Source organism: Leptosomus discolor, chromosome 1 (genome assembly GCF_034619465.1).
Source record: "Leptosomus discolor isolate bLepDis1 chromosome 1, bLepDis1.hap2, whole genome shotgun sequence".
Taxonomy (NCBI): Eukaryota; Metazoa; Chordata; class Aves; order Leptosomiformes; family Leptosomidae; genus Leptosomus; species Leptosomus discolor.
The window spans coordinates 203,344,194-203,368,452 of NC_141391.1; the positions used below are offsets into that span (position 1 = coordinate 203,344,194).

Sequence of the window (24,259 nt, forward strand, 5' to 3'; positions counted from 1 at the left end):
ACTAGGACCAAGGAAGCTTGCTTTTCTCAGGGTTTCTGTCTTGTGATCGACTGAGGGCTGCAGTTGATTTTTTTTTCTCATGGATATGGCATTTATAAACATTTGCCACCATGTGGATTCTCTTTTGCTTAGTACCATGTGAGCCCATGAATGCCCTTCTTCACAGGATTTCTCTCAGGATTTTCTCTCCTCACCCAGCAGGGCATATTTTCAACAAACTCATTGGAGCTCCCTGCCCCCCCCTTTAGAACTCAGATATCTGTCAAATTCATTTAAATCATCTGCAGAATTATAAACTGCTGGTGAGGTTTGAGAAAGAGGAGAGAAACTAACTTTTATGTGCCAAGGAATTGCCAAAGTCCTGTACCTTTTGCAACCTGACTACAAACAAGGAAGATACAAATCTTTAATAAGAGAAGCATCAGGTACTCTTAAGTATGGGTAGTCTCATAAGGTAAACATGACATAGTATTGTTTAACATTATTTATTGTTTAAAATAATTAGAAATATCTATCTTTTTTTGAAAATTAAAAATCAGTGACGTGGTACGATTTCCTTTTCAGGATGAACACTCTCCACATTTATGACACAAAGAGTGGCATGTTTGAAGAGTACATATGCACAGATTCAGGAGAAATCCCAAGTGCTGACTGGTGAAGGACATAATGATCTGGACGAAACTTACAAAGCAACAATGTATTACTGTTGGTTCAACTCCCCTGAATTCACCACAAAGAAAATTCCAGAAATCATCCAGTCCCCTAGATCAACATAACAGAACTAGTGCAACTTGAAGCTGTACTTTGGGACTCAGAAAATCCAAAGTCTCTGATTATGTTAAATTTGTCACTCCACAGCTTTTTCCCAGCTATAAGCTACAAGCAAATCATCAAATACCAAGTAGCTATGACAATTACCACACTGACATGTCATCTATTCTGAGGAGACAGAGCAGCTGCATAGCATCATTTATGAAAAGCAACATGAAAATGTTAAGAATTATGAATGGTTTAATAAATGAATATAAATAGGTCACTTGTAGCTTTATGATAATTGAATTAAAACACAACAATCTCAATAAACATATATTTTTATATATAAAAGTGTTGTTTATTGTAAGGAAACTTTAAATATAACCAACAATATTGAAAATATTGTGACTGGCATTTATGGCCTTGATTGTAGTTTACTGCTGTACAAGTAATTTCTAGCATTTTTCTTAATCACATCAAGCTAGTGCAAAATATAGGTAGCTTTTAGAGATTAAGCGTACAGAATGACAAGAGTGTAGATTTTGGTTACCTGATATTTCCTTCTAGTATAACAGGCTTCTCTTTTTTCCATAAATCAAAAGTACAAAGGCAAGTTATCATATGTGCAATTATTCATACCAGGTTTCTAGGTAAAAAAAAAAAAAATTACATTTATAAATTTTGCTCAGATTGTATTTTGTTAGGAATCTGACTTATAATTTATACCATACTGTATGATATAAATTATATATTGTAATCATGTTATATAATCATAATTTCATATACAGGTATGATTATATAACTTGTCAGAACATATCACTAACTATAGGATAATAATTACATCAACATACACAAATATATGGCATTAGAAAAGTCATTATCTAAGAAGGAAAGATGTTATAATTCAGGTGTTTGAAACAGGGCACAAGCAGCCTTCCTACAATTCTTGTAATATCATTTTGGCAGAACTGCTGCCAATTGCCATTACGTGCACTAGCTTTCCATGTACATCAACAGACAGGCCAGTAAGCAGTATTAAAATTGGGCTGTGCCTGAAATTTCCAGTCACAGACCTTGTAAGCAATGAGCCCTGTGCTCCTAATTAAGATAATATTCTCTCTCCTCAGTCTCAGAAGCTATCCCATGCTATTATGGCTAAAAAGATATTATTTTACGATGACCTACAGGTTTTTGAAAGCAGGACATATTAGCTTTAACAATGACATACTTTCCAGACATGTGCAAAGCTTTAGAAGTATTAATCTTTCAAATTAAAAATATTTTTGTACTTCCTGATGAGGATTTTTCAAGAACAAGCGTAGTTTAGCATGGCTTTCGATATCAATCCCTTCAGTAATTGAATCTGGTCTTTGACAGCTAAGATTAGACTGCAAGAAGAGAGATATACAGAGATCATTTAATTTGAAATAGGTAAAAGGTTTAACAAAAAAGGTGAGACCTAAAAAAAATTAACTAGAGAACAAGCATAGATAGAGAAGACAAAATGCATAAATATAAAACAAGGGAGAAGGAAAACAATATAGGTTATCTATGATCAGGTAGAATGTGACAATGATTATCCCTTTGCTTTTAAAGCATTAAGGTTAATTTGTCAGCTGTCCTCACTCTAGACTGTACAGAATACACGTAACTAATAAAAAAATGCAGTTTATTGCAAAAATATACAAGTCCTCTGAATTGCATAAGATATTACAATGTCGTGCTGAAACATGACATATTAAACAAAGAGGACTTTAAAACAAATTACAAAATGTTAAAAATCAGATTTGGGTCATGAGCGTTACAGGAAATGCATCGTCATGCTTTATCTTACGATTAGTCTTGTGATTCACTACATCTGTGATAAATGCAACATAAAATCATGACAACTCTAATAGTCAGAAAGGAATATCTACTGTATATCTTCTGTATTAATACATATAAACACTTTGTGTGCACTAATACTTTCAACATATCACATTCAAACTAACAGTCTTTCCAGGAAAGTTGTAACCTTTTTGAGAACAGAAGCTGGTTTGACAAGTTCATTGCATGTGGGTTTTTTGAAATCTATTCTTTAAGGAAATTGTGTGTTAAAGGACTTGATTTTCAAAGGTGCTGTGCCACTTCAGGTCGTCTCAATGACAGATGGAACCATCAGTGCCAAGCACTTTCAAAAATCAAGCCCACAATTTATTAAATTCCTGTTTTATTTTCTAGTATTTCCACTGAAATAAGTCCAAAAAATACCCCTGAACCCACTCTTAAAATCACAGAAAATGCTTGGCATCTATAGGAAGAGAGACAATTTCTCAGTGGACTAACCACTACTGTGCTATATTCTCATAACAGATCTTGTTGCTCCAATGTTTAGTTCACGCACTGGGATCAGCAATGTCCATGTTTGTTCCAAACAGAGCAACTAGCTGCTCTTCATAGTTTGCAATGTTTCGTTTCAGAATTTCCATACAAGGTCCCAAAAGCCTTTCAAATGCTTGCACATCCATAACTAAGATAAAACAGGAGAGAAAGAGAAAGAATATAATGTGCTTGTCAGTTGCAGACACTAATCTTGGTGTCATCGGTCATGACATTCCAGTGTAAAGTTTTAAACAGGACAGATACTACTGAGGCATATACTTTGTTTGCACAGAAAAGAACCACTTACCGTAGCAAAACCAAGATCAGCCAAGACATTGCTGTCTTGAAACTTCATAATCAAACTTAGAATTTGCTGCGTTTCTTATTTTGAAAGTATTTTCATATTAAGATTTATTCACCCAAGCGCTGCTGAAGAAGTCTGGAGGGGCTTGGATTTCTCCACAGAAAGTGTTCTAAGACCCTTGAGATTTCAAAAAACCACAGCCTTTGCTGATGTCGTTGGCTGTATTTGGGGTCTGACTTAGCATACTTCCTTGCTCTTTTTACTTGCTTCCACCCACAGTGGAAACTGTAATAGATGTTATTTCCCAGCAAATGTACGAAAATTTGGAGGCAGTAATTCATGTGCAATGTCAATGCATAGCCAACCAGCATATTTTCTTTACTTGGTCACATATCGTTATCCTCTATAGTTCGAGCCAATAGGCCAGGGAGGAAACTTCATACTTCAACGACTTTCCAACCTGGTGGCCTGTAGTCTCTTGGCTCATGAGAAAAGTTCAAGATCTCTGCTATTTGGGAAGTGCCAGAGATCTTAGTGACTCACCCAGACTAGGTAATGACACTCTTCCTCACCACTGACTCTTGTTCTTTCCTCTCTATCATCTTTGATCTTTATTGCCTGATCATCTGTGCGTGTTTGGAGGTAAGGATTTAAAAAAATAATACCTTCATAAGTAAGTGAGAAACTTTTTGGTTACTGGCTTGCTAATCAAACTGTCATTCAAGAATGCCAAATCTGTCTTTGCAGTTTACAGTTTTCCCATAATTAGACACAAATATTTAGGAGCTAAACATTAGACCATGAAAAGCAAGGAATGTGAAGGGTTGTCTATGAGCACAGCTCCTATAGTCTTTGCTTTTGCTGTGCCTGACGCTAGAGTGCGACAGAACGATTAAATTAACAGCTGATCAAGACAAAGAACTAGTTAAAGCTTAAATCATCGTGGTAAAATGGGACAGGATTCTTACCACAGTTACTTCTTGGTTAAGGGTCAGTCTACTGAGAAAAGAAATAACTTTACCTTTCTGCACAGTATTAGACATGTATCTGATAGCTATACATGGTTTGCAGCAATACTCTCTGTATGTACTTCCATGCGATCAGAGAAACGTTGGAGAGTTTGTGTTTAATACCAGTTATCAATTGCAAATAATTTCTGCAGATAAATAATGTAAATAGGAATGCACACTAATAGATTATGTACTTAAAGTGTCTTATTTGGGTAAATAAAATTAAATCTTATTTCTGGAGAAAGATAGAGTTCACAATAAAAACATCTAGATAGGTTATGTATAATTTTATATTAGATATAAAATATTATTGAACAATACCTAAACATTTGACAGTGCCAAGAGCAAATGCAGAGGCGGCTCGCGGTTTGTTAGTTACAAGAGCAAGTTCTCCAAAATATTGTCCTCTTGAGCATCGAGCTATTTCGACTGCTCCATTCTCTTCTACATCTTGTTTACCCTGAAATATGAAGTAAAAAAAAAAAAAAAATGAGAAAGGAAGAGCATGTGAGAGATTTGTGAACTCAGGATTGCATAAGCAAAATTAGTAACAGTGATAGCATTACTGTTTAGCACTTAGAATACATAAAGATTTTTAAAAAATTAAATTCTGTGGTTTAGGGATGTTTACCTTCCTTGTCATTATAATCCTTACTTCTCCAGATTCCACAATGAAGAAAGAATCAGCCGAGTCACCCTATAAAAAACAGAGTAAAGGAAATGTGAAATTCCCTTTTTTAGTTTCATGGAAACATTAAAGATTTTCAGCCAGTGCCTTGAAGCTCATCTTTTTGATACCTGCTGCAAGAGAAATCACTTTTAATGTGAAAACCATAGTCTAAGCAGATAGTAATCAAAATATCTATACAGAACAGACAGCAAGGCCTGTTCATGAAAAGACATAGCTGACTGTGCCTTAAACAAAAAGCAGAGAAAAACAATGATATGGAAGATTTTAGGATCCTTACTCCTGTTTCTCCCCCTTTGTATTCCTTTCAAATTATTTACCTTAGAGAGTTTCCAGTAGCAAAGCCTCCAAGGGCTATCTGATATCCAGTAATTATTTTGGGGCAAGACAATCTCAGTATCTCAGTTGCCTACCCTGAGGAGTTTACTTCTGCATTCTTCTTCAAGAGATTATAATATTTTAACAACAAAACCAAGGTAAGTCTTCAGTGCTCCTTACTGAAAGTAATCATTCTGGAAGAGTTTGAATTTTTAAGTGTACTACAAATGTTGACTCCTTTAATCATACCAACAAAGAAGGATGTTTTTCAAAGTACTGTAAGTGAAAAATTAGCTTCTGAAACAAAATAATCACCTCTCTTAGATGCAAGATTCATTGGTTTTGTTTCATCTGAGAAAAAAAACCCCATAGTTTAAAAGTACGTGTTGTCTATAGATAACATGATAATTGTTACCTATTGGGAAGAAAAACTAAAACCATAAATAAACTGTACCTGAGCAATGATTTGTTCTCCATCTTTATACACTTTGGTGCCAATCACATCAACCACTTTTAAACGCTCAGATACCTTCATTTAAAAAAAGAAAATGTAAAAAATATTTGGTTAACATTACGATATTATATTTAGAAAGCCCTTTCATATTTTTCTTTTCATACACCTTTGCAGAGATTAGTGTATCTTTATTTTCCTGTTTTGATAATCATTAAAAAACTAAGAATTGCTGAATAGTGTTCCAGAGGGTATATTATAGTCTTAACAGTTAGGTGTTTTGATAGAGCTTCCATTTTTGTAAGAAGTCTATATAGCCCAAGTCTTCAAAAACGATTTTCAGAAAAGCATGCTTGTAAAAATATAGCTGTTAAACGAAAATATTTCAAAATTTCCTAAGTCATTGCTGAATTTTACTGGCTAATATCTAGTAAAATGAAGCTTAAGAAAATGAAGGCAAAGGTAAAAAAAATATTTTTTTAAAAAATACAATATTAACTATAGTTCTTTATCCTGAAAATTTAGAAATATCAAAAATATGGTCTTTCTCCAAAACAAAAGTATGTAAAATTTTATTGTGAAGAAAATCTGAATTCCAAATTTAAACTCTACAAAAGCAGAATCTTATCAGGTACTTCTGACAAAGCCATTAAAATAATGCAATAGAAATCTTACTTCTAAAGATTTAAGGAATGGCAATGACTCAATAAAATTTTCATACATTCTTCTCTTTTTGGCATTATTTTTCACAATGATTCTTCGGAACGTTACCCTGTCCTGTAAACACAAAGAGATAAAGAGAGCTTTTTAACAGAAAATACATGTGTGGTAGAAAATACTTCAGAAATGGCTGAATATGTTCAAATTACACAATTTTAGGCAGTCAATGTAGCTGTCACACTATCTGGCTAGTCTTCCCATGCAGTCAGTTGAGGAAGATTCCTCTAGAGGTCAATCAAGAGCTCCTAGTTAAGCTCCTGGTCTGATTCTCGTTGTGAAAGCTTCTCTGCCCTTGGGCAGAGAATACGTATAGAGTTTACATATAGAGGGTAGAGAGCTTACCTTAAACAGGTTGGCTACACAATGAATCCTGAGTGGGTAATTTAAGATATTTAAGAAATCCTCAATATTTAAATATTTAATTTACAAAGTGTCTTCATTATCCTGAGGTCCCATACATATTGATATGTACTCAAAGAGATTTTTATATTAGTATACAAACAAACCCAAAATACATGGGTTTGGGTCCCAGGTCACAATCCACTTTCTGCTGTTTCAGCAGAACAAGACTCATTGCTGCCCTAAATAGCCAACTGGACGTTCCTTAGTATTTGGCAATCCAAGTGAAGCAGACAGATGGAAAAACTACACGTGTGTTGTTTTCTTCTCTTAACTTCTGGTGACAGACAGAAGTGAAATGCTTTGCAAGCCTTCACTGCTACAGGTGGGACTTGCTGGCGAAGACAACCCAGTGCAATTAAAGCCATTCCTGTGGTGTCCTAAACTCTGCAATGATCCCACAAGTCATGTGGATTAAGTTAGTGGAAAAACATGCATTTCGCTTCAACAGGAAAATGTTATCTTGGGATCAGTCATTAGAGTGATAGGTACATCTTGAAGAAGATGGCTATCCCAGTTTTACTCTTCTAGTAAATTCTATTACTGTTGTCAAAGATCCAGATAGCATAACGCTGATAAATAAACTCATATTTGAATTTTACTCTGGAACCAAGGGCATTTCCTATTAAGATGTGGGAAAACATTTTATATATGCGTCTAAGTAATTGTCAAGTGGTTTGCAATTTGGGAAATATTATAAAACAAAATTATTTTTTAAAAAACTCAAGTGTTTTCTTAAGCCTCAGGTTTGCTTCTGCAGATTCTAGAAAAGACAATATTGTGTTGGGAGTTCTCAGAATTTTTAAAATGAATCTTTCCAAAACTATAATTAATTTTTTTTAATGCTGATATAGCATACCAGTGCAATTTATATAAACTAATTAAAACAAATTATATCCTAAAACAAGTATTTCACTTACCAAACCCCAGATGGCACCAGGAGAGGTAGCTATAATTGTAGCTGCTCTGGGTGTATTGTACATTAAGGCCAACTCACCAAAACTTCCTCGGTTATCATAGGTTCCAACACACCTCCCAACACCATCGCATTTTACATAAATATCATATGTACCTCTGTTAATAAAATATATAAATACAGTCAGTAGAATCCAGCCCTGTTCTTTGCTAAGCAGCCTCTCACTATACTTTTTATACCATGAATTCCAAAGACAAAGCATTTGAAATACACACTTTCTTGTTTAAATGATACTAAAGACCTTGCAGAGACATCTCAATCACTTCCATAAATAACAAAAGTAGTTCCTTTATAAATGGGAAGGATAGGGTTATTAGTTTTTACATTAATTCAGTTTAAAGGTAGACTGGATGTACAGTGATCTGTTGATCATCAGCACTTATTAAAACTTAAGATCTAACTTAGTATCTGTTTCTTAATTGCATTTTAAATGCACTAAATACAAATGTAACAAGTCTTTGCAAAAATTGCTATGATATAATCACTGAAATAATAATACAGAATATTTAACATTTAAAATATTTTAAAGTAGAAATTTATAATAGAGAAGATGCAGGAAACAGAAGGAATGTATATGAAAAGCAACATAAGATTATGAAAAAAAGATATGTATTTATCTAATATATTGTGGATTTCTTCTCCTCATCATTAAATCAGTAACTTTGCTTTGGGAACACAGTAAAACCTGTTATCTCGTAAAACATGACATAGCCATCCCCATTGATGCTAAGCCATCATTTTGTTCAGTGCTGAATACTTGTATGGTATGTGTTGATAAATCATGTGAATGTAATGCAAAAATCTGTACAATGATTTCATTGATAAGGGACTTAGAGGTGACTCACTGCACCTAAAAACTTCAAGGCTGACAGAATACCGTGAAGTCCCTGCAGCTTTTTGGTTAAGAGATGACAAACTAACCTCACAAAGCTGAAGAACATTGACTCTTCAGCAAAGAATCCCAACACACTTCTACGATCTTCTAATTGAGTAGTTCAGTTGGAAGGAACCTACAATGATGATCTAATCCAACTGCCCGACTACTTCAGGGCTGGCCAAAAGTTAAAGCACGTTAAGGGCATTGTCCAAATGCCTTTTAAACACTGACAGGCTTGGGGCATTGACCACCTCTTCAGGAAGCCTGTTCCAGTGTTTGACCACCCTCTCTGTAAAGAAATGCTTCCTAATAACGTCCAGCCTAAACCTCCCGTGATGCAGCTTTGAACTGTTCCAATGCGTCCTATTACTGGATCCCAGGGAGAAGAGACCAGCATCTCCCTCTCCACTTCCCCTCCTCAGGAAGCTGCAGAGAACCATGAGGTTGCCCCTCAGCCTCCTTTTCTCCAAACTAGACAGGCCTGAACTCCTTAGCTACTCCTCATAGGTCATTCCTTCCAGCCCTTTCACCAGCTTTGTTGCCCTCCACTGGATATATTCAAGTAACTTCCTTCTTAAATTGTGGGGCCCAGAACTGCACACAGTGCTCAAGGTGAGGCTGCAGCAACACTGAATACAGTAGGATAATCATCCTTTTGACCTGCTGGTTATACTGATTTACACTGACCAAACCCCTTTGCATTTCTTTTAAGAGTTCTAGCATAACGTTCCTTTCAAACACTCTCAGAAATCACTGTGTTAGCCTAAAACTAAGGGTACAAATAAGAAAAGGTGTTTTGGGACAGCCTGGCTGGAGCCTGAGACAACTGACTAGTGAAGGACGCCAAAGTAAACGCTCTTCCTAACTCACTGGATTCAAGAGTAATTAATATCTAGGATCACCAAATGAAGAGTAATTAATGACTTAGCTATTTGAGGTGTAATAATATTCAAGAGAACAAGAAAGTCTACAGATAGTATTGAAATGCAGTAAGATTTCAAAATTGAGCTTTGTGTTTTCTGTTAGATCTCCTTCCATGTAAAAAGAACCAAAAAACCCCAGCCTTTGGGACAGCAATACATAAAGAGGACAGGGACATATTTCCATATGAAAAATCTGCCTCCTTTCAAAACCCGCTCTCCTTAGCTCAGACAGAGCTGTACTGGTTCACGAGTGTTCTTTTTTCTTTCTCCCATGCAAACATATGTAAGCGTTAAAGACAAGTGTGTAGAAAAATACATTTTTCTCAATGGACTTTTACATAATACTTTGTGCTGCAATAAAAGACAGTGATTCACCTATCAATGACGTAGAAGTTGTCACCATCATCCCCTTGATCAATGACATGTTCTCCTCCTTCAACCAGCTTTTCAAACATCGCATCTAACACCTGAGACATCTGTTCCTATTTAAAAGAACACAGACAAAGACAAGAAATTATCTGCTTTTAAAATTTTACTCTTTAAATTAACTAACTGTCCAGCCTCCCCAATATGCAGATTAAAAAATGTTCACAGATGGAAAAGATTCATGGTACAGAAAGGCATGGATCAATCAGAAAGACAGTTTTATTTAGTACTCAGTGTTAGCTTTTTCCTCTTCCAGTGTTCAGAGCCCAGCTTTCCTTCTTGTCCCTGCCAATGATAACATAGATCTTGTCTGCAATATAAATTGCTCATGAGCATCCAAAGATAGAATTTCACCCTTCACAATTGTGTCATGTTAGGCAGTTAAAAGAAAAAGTGTATCCCTTACTGCAAATAACACACTTACCTGTTTTTGTCTTTAGAACTACTTTACAGAATTTAAAGTTTCAAAATATTTGTAAAGTATTTTGAAAATCTAAATTATACAATGCCTGCACAATGGTGGGACAGACATAACCATAAAGGTCTGCAGTGCTTTGGCTGAGTAAGTAAATGCTGGACTCATTGGGAAGTAGGAATGTACACAAGGCTATAAAACTACTTTGTTAATTTGAATGGAATACAAATGTTTAGAGACAAATGTTCATCATCTGAATTATGACTGTCCAGTAACAAAAAACAAATCACCAATTACATAATTTGTCTTGTTTGGTGTAAATCTGCTAAAATTAACTGTTCACATCTAAAAAAACCAAACACAGCTTATTGTGTATTAATGATATGAATCCTACAGAGATAACTTAATAATTTAAATTTTATTTTCAGTTTATGGAGCAATATACACAAAATTATCCTCTACTTTTTGAAATTTACTAAGTATGTATCATACTGGAACAAGCAGGTTCTAGTGAAAACTATGGTGAAGAAAAGCCTGTAGATTTAGATCCCCACACATTTTACAATGGCTCAATTCATAGCATTTCCAGCCACTGAAAGGTGGCATTTACTTTCCAAACAAGACCAGGCTAGAGCAAGACCTCTAGAGTCCTTCTGCAGCCCACGGACAGAGATAACCATACTAGATAGCTCAGAATCATTCTCTAGAGATTCCCCTTTCTTTCCCCTGATGACAGAGAGATCTACTGTAACTCACAGTTAAGACACGTAGTTTTTAGACAGATAAAATTAGGTGGAATGAATTCCATCCTTATTCTCTTGAATTTCTTCACTTACTCAAAGCATTTAAAAATATCAGCAGTACTGTGATATCCAAGCCTTTTTAAAAAATGGAAGTTAAATACAATTTTACTTCACAGAGTTCATTGTGTGTGGACACAAAGAACAACAGAATGGCAGCATCCATCCTCAGTACAGCTGATCATGGTAAAATACAATAAGACAACATGCAGTCTACCTAGGCCAGCAAGGAATCATTTAACTATGTCTCTATTTAGTACCTTTTTTAGTATAGACAGGTATGTATTTGGAAAAAGAAGGATCATTTTACCATCAGTGAATGGGTAATAGTTCATTTCAGAGAAAGAGAAAAGTGTGTGTGGGTGCCATTGGGAGACTGAAAATTAGGTACAAGAGTTGCCTTTTAAAAACTTCCATGCTTGAATTGTAGGTAATTACTTCAGTCTTTTCTGTTTTCCCTGTGTAAACTAAAAGGAACTCCTACAGAACCTGCAAAACTGACCTAATGTCAGTTAGTTGACTAAAGCATTTGAAGCAGCACATTCCCTTCCCCTTGCTTTACATCTGAATTGGCAAAATGGCTCCCCAGCCAACAGCCCTCGGCTGCCATTTGAAAACAAGAAAGAACAAGCAGAATGCTCCACGCTTTATGGGAGGGTGGAGGGTATATGTTATGCTCTAAACGCAAGTAATGCAAGAAAAATGTGTTATATAGACCCTGATCCTTGGGAATCAAAATACTCCCAAGACATGTTGGAAAAAAGATTAAACTAAAAAGACAGTTATTTGTGGTACTGAAGGAATAATAGTTATAATCGTTAAACAGCGTGCTTCATCTCAGATTTCAGGTTAAAACATTTTCAATCTCACAATTATGAATCAAGCTCACCAAAACACGACTCTTCTGGTACGTAAACCTCTCTGACTTTTTAGACAACAGAGTAGAATTCACAAATTCTCTTTTAAAAAAATGTTTTAAACACTTGAAGGTATTTAATACATTTGAGAGCTGTCTATTATCTGCTGAAATATTGCTGAAATATTTTAAGTTTCTAAATAAATTGCAACTAACTTAAAGACAACTGGTCCCTTTCCCAAAGCTTTCTACATAAAATTAAGATAGAGCAGACTGCAACAACCAAATCAGCCACGCGGTTTTTTGCTTTTACTGTGAGAACCACAAAACTTGCTTGCCCAGCTTGCTCTGTGTGAATCCTCTTGATTCTCTGCCAGACTGAGGCTCAATTTACTGGCACCCTCCATAGTTACTTTGAAAGGATAAAGATGGGTAATTTTAGAATTAAAAAGAAGATCTGTTTTCATACACAGAATTAATTCTGGTATTTTGTAAAATGGTGCAGTCTGAAAGCTCTTCTTCCTTAAAGTAGTTCTAGCTCTAAAAATACATACAAAATGAAAATAGGAAGAGGCTTTTCTATATCAGTGTTTGTAAATCTGCTATCTGTAATGCTGTGGCAATCGGGTAATCAATATTCTAAAGAATGATACTTTAAAAACATGATGAAAGTTTTTAACAGAAATTAAGTTTATAAAGAATCTGAAGTATTAAACGTGTATGTTGCGCAATCTTTGTGACCTACTAAAATGTCATTATCTTAATATCTTTTTTCAAATATAATAAAGCATCTATTTTTCTTAAGGATATAACACTCTAAAGAAACAAAATTAAATTATTTGAAATTTGATTGTTTATGTAATGTTTATTTATATACTCTGATTAATAGTCTCAATAGATTTTTTTTTTCCCCTTCTAAACCATGAAGCATGCTAATGCTTCAAAAAAGGAATATTTTTGAGAAAACTTTGGGAACCTTGTGCCATGAAAGCACACTTTGATCACCATCCCTTGTGATAGAGAAAATATTTTAACTTCCTTAAAAGTGAGGAGGCTGAATGGGAAATCAGATTTTCTGAAAGACTCATTCACAATACAAACTAATCTATCAAGATTTTCTTTTTATAAAGATATTTTCTTTTTTTGAAGTGTAGTTAACCACATTTCTCTCAAAAAGTCTTTCTAACAATTGGACTTTAATGGCAGAGTGATTTCACAAAACAGTTTACTAGACAAGTGAATAAATATGCCATAGTTATAGCCATCATTACTGTCTCAATCACCCTTGCTTTCAAGCAGGGATTTAACTGCTGGCAAGCAGGAGTGCTAAGGAGCATTAGCTCTCTTATCAGCATCAGCCAGCATGACATATCCTGTCATATCACCTAAAGTGGAGATGATGTGGTTTTCTTCCCTCTCTTACTTAGACCAAGGTGGTACTACCCTAGTTTTATACCAGCTTAAATGAACTGTGCTAGTAAAGTTCTGTTGCATATTTAGATCAGTCAGAATCAGAGACTACAATTATGAAGTGCAAACTCAACAGGACCAGGGGATGGACTCAAGCACTGACACGGTATAGTCTGGGCTGGCTTGCTCTTGGCACAATTGTCAGCATAGCTGGTACTGTTTTCGCTTGTGACAACTATCACTTCCGACAGACCCTGGTCATGGCTTGGAGGAATGCTTGAGCCAGGGCTTCTTCCCAGTATAAGTAAAACCACCCTGGTTAGTTGCTTAGTTTGGTGCGACTGGGAGGAGAGGAATGTGCAAGAGAGTTTAGCAGTACGTATATATGTCATACTGCACTTGCATGGCCTCAGGGACAGAGAATGGCCTCTGATCTACTTTGTGGTTACGGATTACAGAACTGAAGAAAGGTGAAAAAAACGGAAAATTTAAGAGTAACATAATCTACTGCAGTCGGTCAAACTCTGCCTTTGGGCATCCTTCTTAATTTCCTGACAAACAAAATCTGTATTTCTAGTTAAACAAATTACATTTTTCCCTGTAATTAAAGCCTTCAAAATACTGAACTAAGGAAACATTTAATGTAAAAGGCATGTGACTATGACTGATAACTAGTAAAAACCAGTTAGCATTATTCTTAGCTCTTTAGTCCCAAGACGTGTAAATTAACGCTACAACCTCTCTGGGCAACCTGTTCCAGCATTTGCCCACCTTCCCAGTAAAAAAAGCTATTCTTAAACAGATTTTTTTGTATTTCAATTTGTGAGTGTTGTGTCTTACCCCATCACAGCACCACTCAAGAGCAAATCTGGTCAACAGACTGGTGCCTCCATCTGCTATAGAAAGACACTCTTGTCTCTTCAGTGGACTCTCAAAATGCTGTCAAGCTCCTGTTTGTCCTGCCTGGTGCTACGCCGTCCTCCTCACACCCTTCTGCAGTTCCTTTAGCTGCTGGCAGCTCAGCACTCTGACCGCAGTGCATCTTCCATAGGTGAAGCCACCATTGCCCCCCAGCCTTCAGGAGAGACACCTGCCGCTCCCAGCAGCCTGAGACCAAGATGATGACATCCTACCTACGAAACCTCTAGACGTGCCATGGTTGGCTGGTCCAGCTGGTGCTGGGGAGCACTCCCTGTGGCCCACCATCACTGTCATTGCACCTACTCTAGCAGCTCCTGCGCACTGTTTCCAGTTCCCCTTCAAACTCCCATCTGCACAAACTACCTCAACTGCAAAGTCTCTGCTAGTTCGTCCTCTTTGCTGTCCTTTGCAAGCTGTCTCTCCTCAATGGCAGTTACACAGATGCTCTTCATCAACACTTCACTAGAAGCCTGACAGTTTTCATGTGCTAAGTATTATACACACTACACACTTGTGGCAAAAAGTAGTTGCCCCCTCTCCCCATTCATCCCATGGTGGCCACATGAACCTCTAGCATCGAAGCAGAACTTTAGTGTAAAATACCTCTGGTACTTATCATTGTGCCCATGAACAGCATAGCACCTAAGCAGAGGTTTTATGAACCATTCTGTTAGGGTTAAGAAATATTTTACAGTACCTAAAGTGAAACCCAAGACACTGGGTACCCTTATGAATCTAGGTCTGTGGAGATACCCATGTGTAAGTAAGGTATGCGTAAGCCGGATGTATTGCCATTTCACATCTGAAACGTACAAAATTGTATGCATGTTTATAGTCAGTTGCAAACAAAATACATGACATGAGATGCAAAAGAACAAAGCCCTGGACAGTAATGATAACTGGTGTACCAAGGATATCCCCCTGGAACAGTGTCCGATCCCAGCCTGCTTGCCAGGTCAAGTGAAAAACTGCAAATAACCACTCATAGCTCTCCTAACACATACGCTGTATCACATAAAGTACTGTCCTCCAGATGCATGTTGCATTATTCTAAAGTAGTACGTTTAGCCTCAATTTCTTTCAAGTCAACAAAACAAATATGGCAATTACATCTCAAGACAATTAATTGAAAAAAAAAATCAGATAAATAATGGACATTGAGTATAATTAAAACCGCACTTTATTTACTATACATTTCAGACAGATTAAAAATCCAGTCACTTGTATGTCCTTGCAAGACAGCTTTTGATTCATTCAGGAGGGCTGGCAGACCATGACATATGCTTCCCAAATGCCAATGGCTCTTTTAACTGCCAGACTACCAAGTAATTTGCTACCACTGTGCCAGGTACATGTCTTTTAATATCGGTTTATAGATAATCTATTGAGCAATATGAAATATAAACAAATTAATGCTCAGCATGATATTAAGAAGGTGATGAAGCAGACAGAACACCAGAATAGGAAGAAAAAAGAAAAAAAAAAAAAAAAGAGATAGAAAAAGTCAGCAAAACATAGGCAGGGAAACCATGGGAAGAAAAGGAGCTCTTAATCAACAAGTCAGGACCTTGGAGAGGAAGAGTAAATTACAGAATTCATGTCTTGAGCTCTCCACATTTGTTTTCCAGAACAAAACCATGTACATATACTCCCCTGGAACTCTGATACAAGTGTTAGCAGCCCCATTGATCCAATTCAAAATGTTTAGCTCCCTTGTGTAATAACCACTTGTAAACTAATCAAAAGGCATTTATTTCTTCACTGTTAAAGAATCTAATTTATATTTTGATGTATAATCAATATTGCTGAGTATCAATATTTTCTTTGAGAATTTACCTTAACCTTCCTCCACCCAGTTATATGTTAAGTTGGTACTGTGCCTCTCAAATATCATGCACATGCCTATCAATCAGGCTCAGTAACACCTTTTATATTTTATAACCAGCCTCTCTGAGCGAGTTGTCTGACTTTTTAGCAGTTTGCTAAAAAATAGCAGAAGTAATTCAAAGTTGCAAATAGTTTCCAAAATTCTTGAGCTCAAGGCACCTCACATTCGGTGGTTCTTTTGCAGAACATCTTCAATAATTGATTCTAGGCAAGGTAGAGATGATCCCTGTTTGCTAGATCTGATGTAAGCATTAATTTTGCCTTAGGAAAAAAAGAGAGGATTAAATGCAGTGCTATTTGTTTGGGAACCCCTTAGTTTGCAAAGAGTTTTGTGGCATCTAGGAGGGCAGAATATTGACATGTTCAGGCATTAAGGGCTCTCTCTCACATATATGTATTCTCATTAATTCACCAGAAATTTTAAAAACATAAAAGCATTATGTGACTCTTCTGTTAGTAGCACTTTTCAAGGAATGCTTTGGCCCTAAGTATAAGAGTCCACTATTCATAAAACACAGTTGCACTAAGCCTTCTTTCATCTTCCTTCGAGTTAATAAATTCTAATTGATTAATCAATATTTGTGCTCTCTTATAATAATTCCCCAGGTGCATGAGTGGCAATATGCCCAGAAATTGCTCTTGCATATTTGTGAAGATTATGTATAATTTATTATCTTTCAGAAAAGGGTCAAGACCTATTTGAAACGTTCTCTACAAGCATTAGCAGGGCAAAGCTCTCCAAAATAAAATTTCCCTGAAATAGAATAGATGATCTAACACTGCTTGTGGATTTTTGAGAAATAAAGGGTTCAAATTTTAAGTGAAAGGTTGCAGCACACCTTTGATGATACCAGTCCCTTGAGCCACCCTGCTACTCTGATAAAAGGTCCGTCAGGTTTTTTAACTGCTGGCCTATGGGCCATATCTAGCCCAGAACGGACAAACAGGATAGCCTGTTAATGAGCTTCAGCTAAGTTTCCTCTTAAAAGACAAACCCAAAAGAACAACTTCTCTGAATTGCATTGTAAAAAGAAAGCGTAGAAGGCTGCGTAGGCCACTAGATGAGCTGCTGTTGCTGCTGTTCCTCCCAATGTTAAAACAGCTGCTAGCCTGAACAGAGACAAAGCCCAGTCATAGAGACGTGGGGCTTGTCACCAGTAATGGCCTGAAGTCACCATCTCATTTTCTTCTTGCTGGCTTATACAAAGTGGAAGCGGAGGAGAAAGAGAGCATGCAGCTTCTGATTCCACTGCCAGTAACCTCCAGCATCTGAAGCTCGAAGAAGGTGTGGTAACATGCTTTGTGCATGCCTGTAGAGCAATCAGCCTGACACACTATGGCAATCCTGGGAGAACAGAAGTAATACTAGGTTTCTGTGCAGTGGTGTGGCAGGCGATCAAGAAGAATAATAAATAGTACTACTAATAAATAATAAAAAGAGGTTTTCTGGGAAGAAGAACAGGAAGTGGTGCTTTAGAAGAGGAATGGGTTAATGTGACATAGATTAGATTAATAGTGTGGGGAGAGGGAAACAAACATGCACCTTTCTCTCTTTTAATTCACTCATCCACACAGTTCCTTTTCTGGAATTTCTCTCGATTCTTTCCTGATCTGGTCCTCTAAAAAGCAGCCAGAGAGCTCTGTAAAACCCTCTTTCCTTCACCTTGTTGCACACACATGTTTCACTCCATATTTTTCTCTTCTACTGTTTTTTTCCATACTGTTAAACGCTAGCTAAAACTGATATTGAGTGACAGCATCCCAATATGGGATGTTATTAAGTGCCCAGAAAGGTGAAAAAAATGCTAAAATATTGATTTTTTTAAAGTGCTTTTTATTTAAGGGAGTTAACTCAGGAGTGCCTTGCTGAACTGACATTAACTGACCAGCCACATCCTCAGCAATCCACAAAGTTAAAGAAAGCTTCAAGATAATTCAAGTAATTCACAGACTTTAAGGAATTTATAAGAGTTGGCCTTCAAAACATAAAGTGCTGCTTACTGAATTATACCATAGCTAGTGTTCCTTTATATCATGCTGTATTTTCAATCAGAGCCTACATGTAAAATACTGATATTTATAAATAGTTCTCCAAAAGCTTACTATCTGGTATTCAAACACTGCTGTCAGGTAAATGCAGGCTCAAGACAGTTTTTCACGTTTTTAGAAAGTCCTAAGTTGTCCCAAAGCCTGAAGGTTATCTTTTTTCTCCTTTCTCTCATTTTGTCTAACATCCAAATGATTCCGCCTCTGTTTGGAATTCTCTCCTCTTCTGGACTCTAATTACAATGCTGAGCAGTACTGTAAGTCACCTCCTAACTACTGCAACCTCTCCTGCTTTAATGATATCCTTATCTTATCCTTCCATTCAAATTAAAACACAGTGTATTAAGGCGGCGTAAAGTTTTAAGAAAATACGGACTCCATTTAGCATCATCTACTGAATGCAATTCTGATCATGCCATAAGCCGTGTATTCAGAGTGGTGTCCTATCTAGGAATGGCGTTTGACACCTTGCTAAAAGGCCATCAGTGAAAAGCCATTAAGCACTTTATATTGTCGTCTCCCCTCTAACTCACTGACCTCTGAAACAGTGTTTTTCATACATGGAACTGCAGCAGAAAGAGGCTGAAGTTCAATGCAAGAATAAAACAGTAGGGGTGGGAGATGCTATTGATATACAGCTTGACTTTTGCTCCAGAGACTTTAGCTTTAGCAGCAGAAGATATTCTTTCTCTCCTGGAGTTTTTTTTTTTTTGCTAATCCACCAGAGTGAGCTGCAGCAGCTGGCACCACATGCACTCCTGCTGCAGGGTGAAGAGGCAGAGGTGAGGAAGAGAGCTGGGACAGAAACATTGAAATTACCGCAACTACAGTGGCAGAGCTCCTGTCACTGCCTAGCAGCAGAACAGGAAGGAGGAGGGGGACTACAGATCTTGACTCCACAGAAGGAGGAAGCCAGACTGAAGAAGGCTACATTTTAATACCCTTGCTATCTTCATAGCTCAGTAGCTTTCCAATGCCTTTTATGAGTAAAGTTACTACAACGAAAAACTCCTTTACAAAAATTATCTTACTCAACTTTCCAGAACACTGTCTCTGAAGGATTTAAAGCAGAAGGAAGTGGACAATCTGAGCAAAGTGGGGTAAACAAGACTTGGGAGATCCCAGGAGCAGATTTCAAGGGATTAGACTGCAGAGCTCCACAAAGGGAGGACTCAGCTAGGAAGTCTTCTGCTAAGCACCTGGAACAGACCGTGGGAACTATTACCAATTACAAGTAACCGATTCATAAACAAAAATTAAAAAAGGAGTTCAAAACATCAAGGGGGTACGGCATCGAGACAGCAGCAGAGTCTTGAGAAGACCTCCACAAACAGGGTAAGTAATCACTCAGTATTCCTTGGAAGAGTTATATCAAGTGCCCACACTGGAACAGTTTATGTTCTACATCTACACAACATTACAATATAGCTGATGTGAAGCCAATAGATCCCTGCTCTGCAGACCAAGTGGCTGATGACTATTTAGACAGAAGATCTAGTTCTCACTGCCAGGAAAAGTACATCTCATTCAGAGGACTGATACTATAAGCAAATATTACCAAGAACCTGTGTAAAGCCAGAATCAGGAAAACAGTAGCTCAAAATTAATATCATGGCAGATTCCAGGAGTACACAATAACTTGTTAGGTCACAGGGCTCATAAGAGAGAAATGCTCAGAGACTAACCAAGAGGGTCTGCCAAAATGCCATTGGCAGGCTAATGTAACGATGTCCAGCCAAGTAGAAGGCAGGACACAGCAACAGTAAGGAAAATTGTAATAAATATTGTAAAAAATATGTAATAAAGCAATTTCACATCCAGAGCAGATGTCCACAAACCACTTTGTATCCCTGAAGTTATGCAGAAAAATAATTCAGGAGGGGAAGGGGCAAATGTTTGGGTGACAAGCTTGAACAAGCATAGTTAATTAGCTATGCATTAAACAGACAGCATGAGGGAGTGAGTTAGGAAATCTTCTGTGTCAGGATCCCTACTGTCCCAAGAATGCACATGTATTAGCACCTACCTTGAGACTTTTGATGCCCTCCTATAGCTCTAACTCCAGGGTTCTACAAAGCTAGGAGTCTGTGGCTCACTGCTCCTCAGGGCTTCTCTGGGAACAGGCACCCAGGGTCTGGGCTCAGCCTTTATGCAGGCAAAAGCAGGAGCTGGTAACCTGCAGCATGAATTAGCATGCATTCTCTGTAACAGCATCTGACTTCCAAAGAAAGCTGCAGGCTGGTCTTTCCATTAGCTCCCTCTTGAATCAAATTTAAAACTTCTTGTTCTCATTCTTAAAACTCTACATAATTATTTCTCTTTCCCCCATGCTCCTTCCCCTGACAGCACTGAATCAATTCTCTTGAGAAAGCACTTGGTGTGCTATGAGTCATGCCAACCTCAGTATGCATGTTTTGATTGATACACTCGCCTTTTCCCTTAAACAGCCCTGTGCTTTTTGTAGCATTATCACCTTTGTCTGATTCAGATCACTCATTCACTGCATTTAAGCTTTCTTAAAAGCCCATTAATTGTTTTTATAGGCAACAGAAGGACATTATCTGCACAGAAGAAAATTATCTGTAGCGTTTTTACGGTATCTGTATTAAGTGAAATAATAATGTAAACATCTCACTATTGCCTTTCTCTTTCCCTCTACTTCATAACTTGCTTGTTCGATTACATCTATAGCTAAACTGTAGGCTTTGGAGGTAATTTTAGGTTTTGATGGAGCACTCAGCACACTTTTGGATGATAAAAAATAGTTAGTAGAAACAAATGTTGCAGTTAACTGATGAGCTTATATACGACAATGTACAGCAAGAAGATTTAAAATAAGAAATACAATACTGTACAATCATACTAATATATACATTCATATTAATGTACTTCAAGACTATCATTCATGGTGGTGAACAAAAGGCTCTCTATATATGACATATCATTTATAAAAATGGCATTTCTGGAGTTTATGAAATGGTCTAGAAAGCATACATAAGAGCTTACAAAAGTCAAATCTGTAAACTTCTGATCGAAAGTTCAAGAGAATTAATTCTTAGCAGCACTGCTAAATGTTGTTCATTACAAAGACTCTCTTACCGGATCTAGGTTCTTAAAAAGAAGAATGTCCTTGCATGCCTCCTGCAGTCTGTTTCTTTGATCATCTGTTTTAGGGTGAATAATCTGAGGGATGTAACAGAAAAGCCTTTAAAGTGGTTATCATATAGCAGTACCAGCTAAAGGACTGAGCTAATTCAACTAAGCATTATACACAATATTTTGGCCATGCTTCATAACACTTTCATTTCAAAACCTTCAGGATTTGAATAAACACTCAATGATAACATTATATCACCATAGCATTAGCAATTGAAGCACTGCTGTATTTAAGCTAACAAGATCTTTACATTTGTAGAATCCAGTTCATTTCTGCAAGCCATTCTGGATACCTTTATCTCAACTATTGCTGTATAAACATTATTCCACTACTCTCTAATCATATGGATGCATGTTTTATAAAAAGCACCACTGTTACATTTAGCCATTTACCATGACTACTTCTCAAAGAATATTTTGTGAAATAGTATCTATGTTCAATTTATATCATAAGTTTCACAGAGTAAACAACAGACTTGACACTACCTTAGTGAGGCAGAGATTTACTAAATTACCGATGTCTGGTTAATGTGAGTATCAATCAAGTCGTTCATTCAACTCATATGCTTAAAAAGGTATGCTAAGTTTCAAAGCTGTGATAATACAGAATAAGCTTTTTGACAGTTTTACAAGCCAGAAATTAGGTAGACTAAACATTTAAACTTGTCTTAAAAGTCATACTTACGCTATTTCATACTAAAAGCTAAGTTAAATGCCTTTAAAAGGGTGACATAAGTAAAATAAGTAAATATAGTTCATTAGTTATTGCATTGTACATCTGAAAATCTTAGTGATACTATAATTTACCTTTTTTCTGCATTATGAAAAATATTGGAATATTGAGGAAAGTACTGCAAGTTTATAAGGACACCAAATAAATACTTTTAGGAGCAGGCACTCTCTGGGGAAACATACAAAAATGTTTCCTTAACAGACCATGTGTCAACAGTGTGTAAGTTAGAATAAAACTCACATCAGGTCCTACATGGGTGACTATTACAGAGACTTTTTAAATGTTCCTTTAACATGAAAACCCAAGAGATTATCAAAGTATATTATAATAAGGATGCTTTTGGAAAGGAATGGTAATGCTGGTTACATTTTTCTTCCTAAATGTAATGCCCAAGAACTGATAAAATAAATATTTGACTCAAAGCATTAAATACCCTGGATTCTGCGTCGTCCTCTTCTTCATCAGGATTGTAAGCTTCTGCACACACTGAAATAAAAGAAAGTATAATCTTAATTCAAAGTACAATAATATTTCACAAGATTTACAGAACAGAAAATGAATTGTGTTGCATAGCAATAATAGGCAGTAATGCAACACACTCAATAGAGAATCACAGAAGATACTGCTGATAGGGTCCATAGCAGGTAATCTCCAAACTGTCAGTGAAACAAAGCTACACTTGTATAATTTTTGGCCACGTTTTCTGCATTTTAAATGACCTCTAATATACTTGTAAATTTCTCACCAGTTCTAAGTGATCTTATCTTACTATCAGATTTTTTTTCTGATGTCTAAACCAATTCTTTCTTATTAGAATTTAAGCTATCCATACTGGATGCAGAGATCGGATCACTCCCTTCATCTGTGTAAGTTCAAGGTGGTTTGGGGATTTTTGGGTTTAGGCTGGGGTTTTGGGGGATTTTTTGTTGTTGGGGGGGGGGATTGCATACTTGAAAACTTTTCTCTCCTGCCTATCTTTTACCTTTTAGGATAAATAATCCTGGTTCTTCAGTTTTTCCCTTACAAGTCATGTTTTTCAGCTCGCTATCTTCATTGCCATTCTCTGAACTCCCTCCAATTAGTCCTATCTTGAAGTGTGATGCTCAAAACTGGACCCAGTATTTGAGCTGAGCAGAGCACCAAGTACAACAGATTAATTACTCCATACATTTTGCAGACTATATGTCTTTTTCATCCATCCATACCTTGTTCACAACAGCTTGATTATGTTTATTCATGTAATTTTCATGACTTACGTATTGTTTTCAAATCCCACTGGTTAACCAGCTGTCCTGTGTCCCGTATGTGGCTATTCTGCCCAAGTGTAGTACCATGCGCTTACACCTACTAAATATTATGTTATTCCCCCAGCTATTTCTCCAATGTGTCAAGATCATTTTCAATTCTAATCCTGTTCTCTGGCACCCTTCCAATCCATTCTCAACTTTGTGACAAGTGCAAATTTACTAAGCATATTCTCTAATACATAATCCAGGCTATTCCGAAAAAAAAAAAACCACAACAGAATAGTGTCTAAAATAAACTCTAGTGGAATACACACATGTCAGTGAAACAGCAGTAGCTCCTTGGGGGTTACTTTCTCCAACCAGTTTTGCAGCTATATCCCATGCAACTTATATTAAGACACTGCTTGATGTTCCCTAGCTTGTTTATAGTGGAGTCTTGTGAGACAGGATTCAGAAGTTTCTTAAAGTAAAAATGTAGGACATCTGCTCCTTTTCTTTTACCCACCAGTCTGAATCTCTCATTACAGGGTATTAGACAGTTCCAACAAACCCATGCTGATTGCTGTTTGTTGCTTTCCACCA

General features: G+C 36.7%; 1 protein-coding gene across 6 annotated transcripts in view; it reads right to left on the reverse strand.

The window, feature by feature from the left end:
• Positions 1–3,128: 3,128 nt before the first annotated feature.
• PRKAR2B (protein kinase cAMP-dependent type II regulatory subunit beta) overlaps positions 3,129–24,259 on the reverse strand; it is a 90,993-nt gene continuing 69,862 nt past the window's right edge. For all 6 annotated transcript variants that reach the window (XM_086474142.1, XM_086474135.1, XM_086474119.1 and 3 more), the window contains 9 exons: positions 22,864–22,916; positions 21,641–21,724; positions 10,156–10,262; positions 7,925–8,078; positions 6,561–6,662; positions 5,889–5,963; positions 5,060–5,125; positions 4,750–4,888; positions 3,129–3,262 (listed from right to left, as the gene is read on the reverse strand). In XM_086474142.1, the coding sequence (XP_086330268.1) occupies positions 3,129–3,262; positions 4,750–4,888; positions 5,060–5,125; positions 5,889–5,963; positions 6,561–6,662; positions 7,925–8,078; positions 10,156–10,262; positions 21,641–21,724; positions 22,864–22,916 (914 nt within the window). The remainder of the gene's footprint in view (positions 3,263–4,749; positions 4,889–5,059; positions 5,126–5,888; positions 5,964–6,560; positions 6,663–7,924; positions 8,079–10,155; positions 10,263–21,640; positions 21,725–22,863; positions 22,917–24,259) is intronic.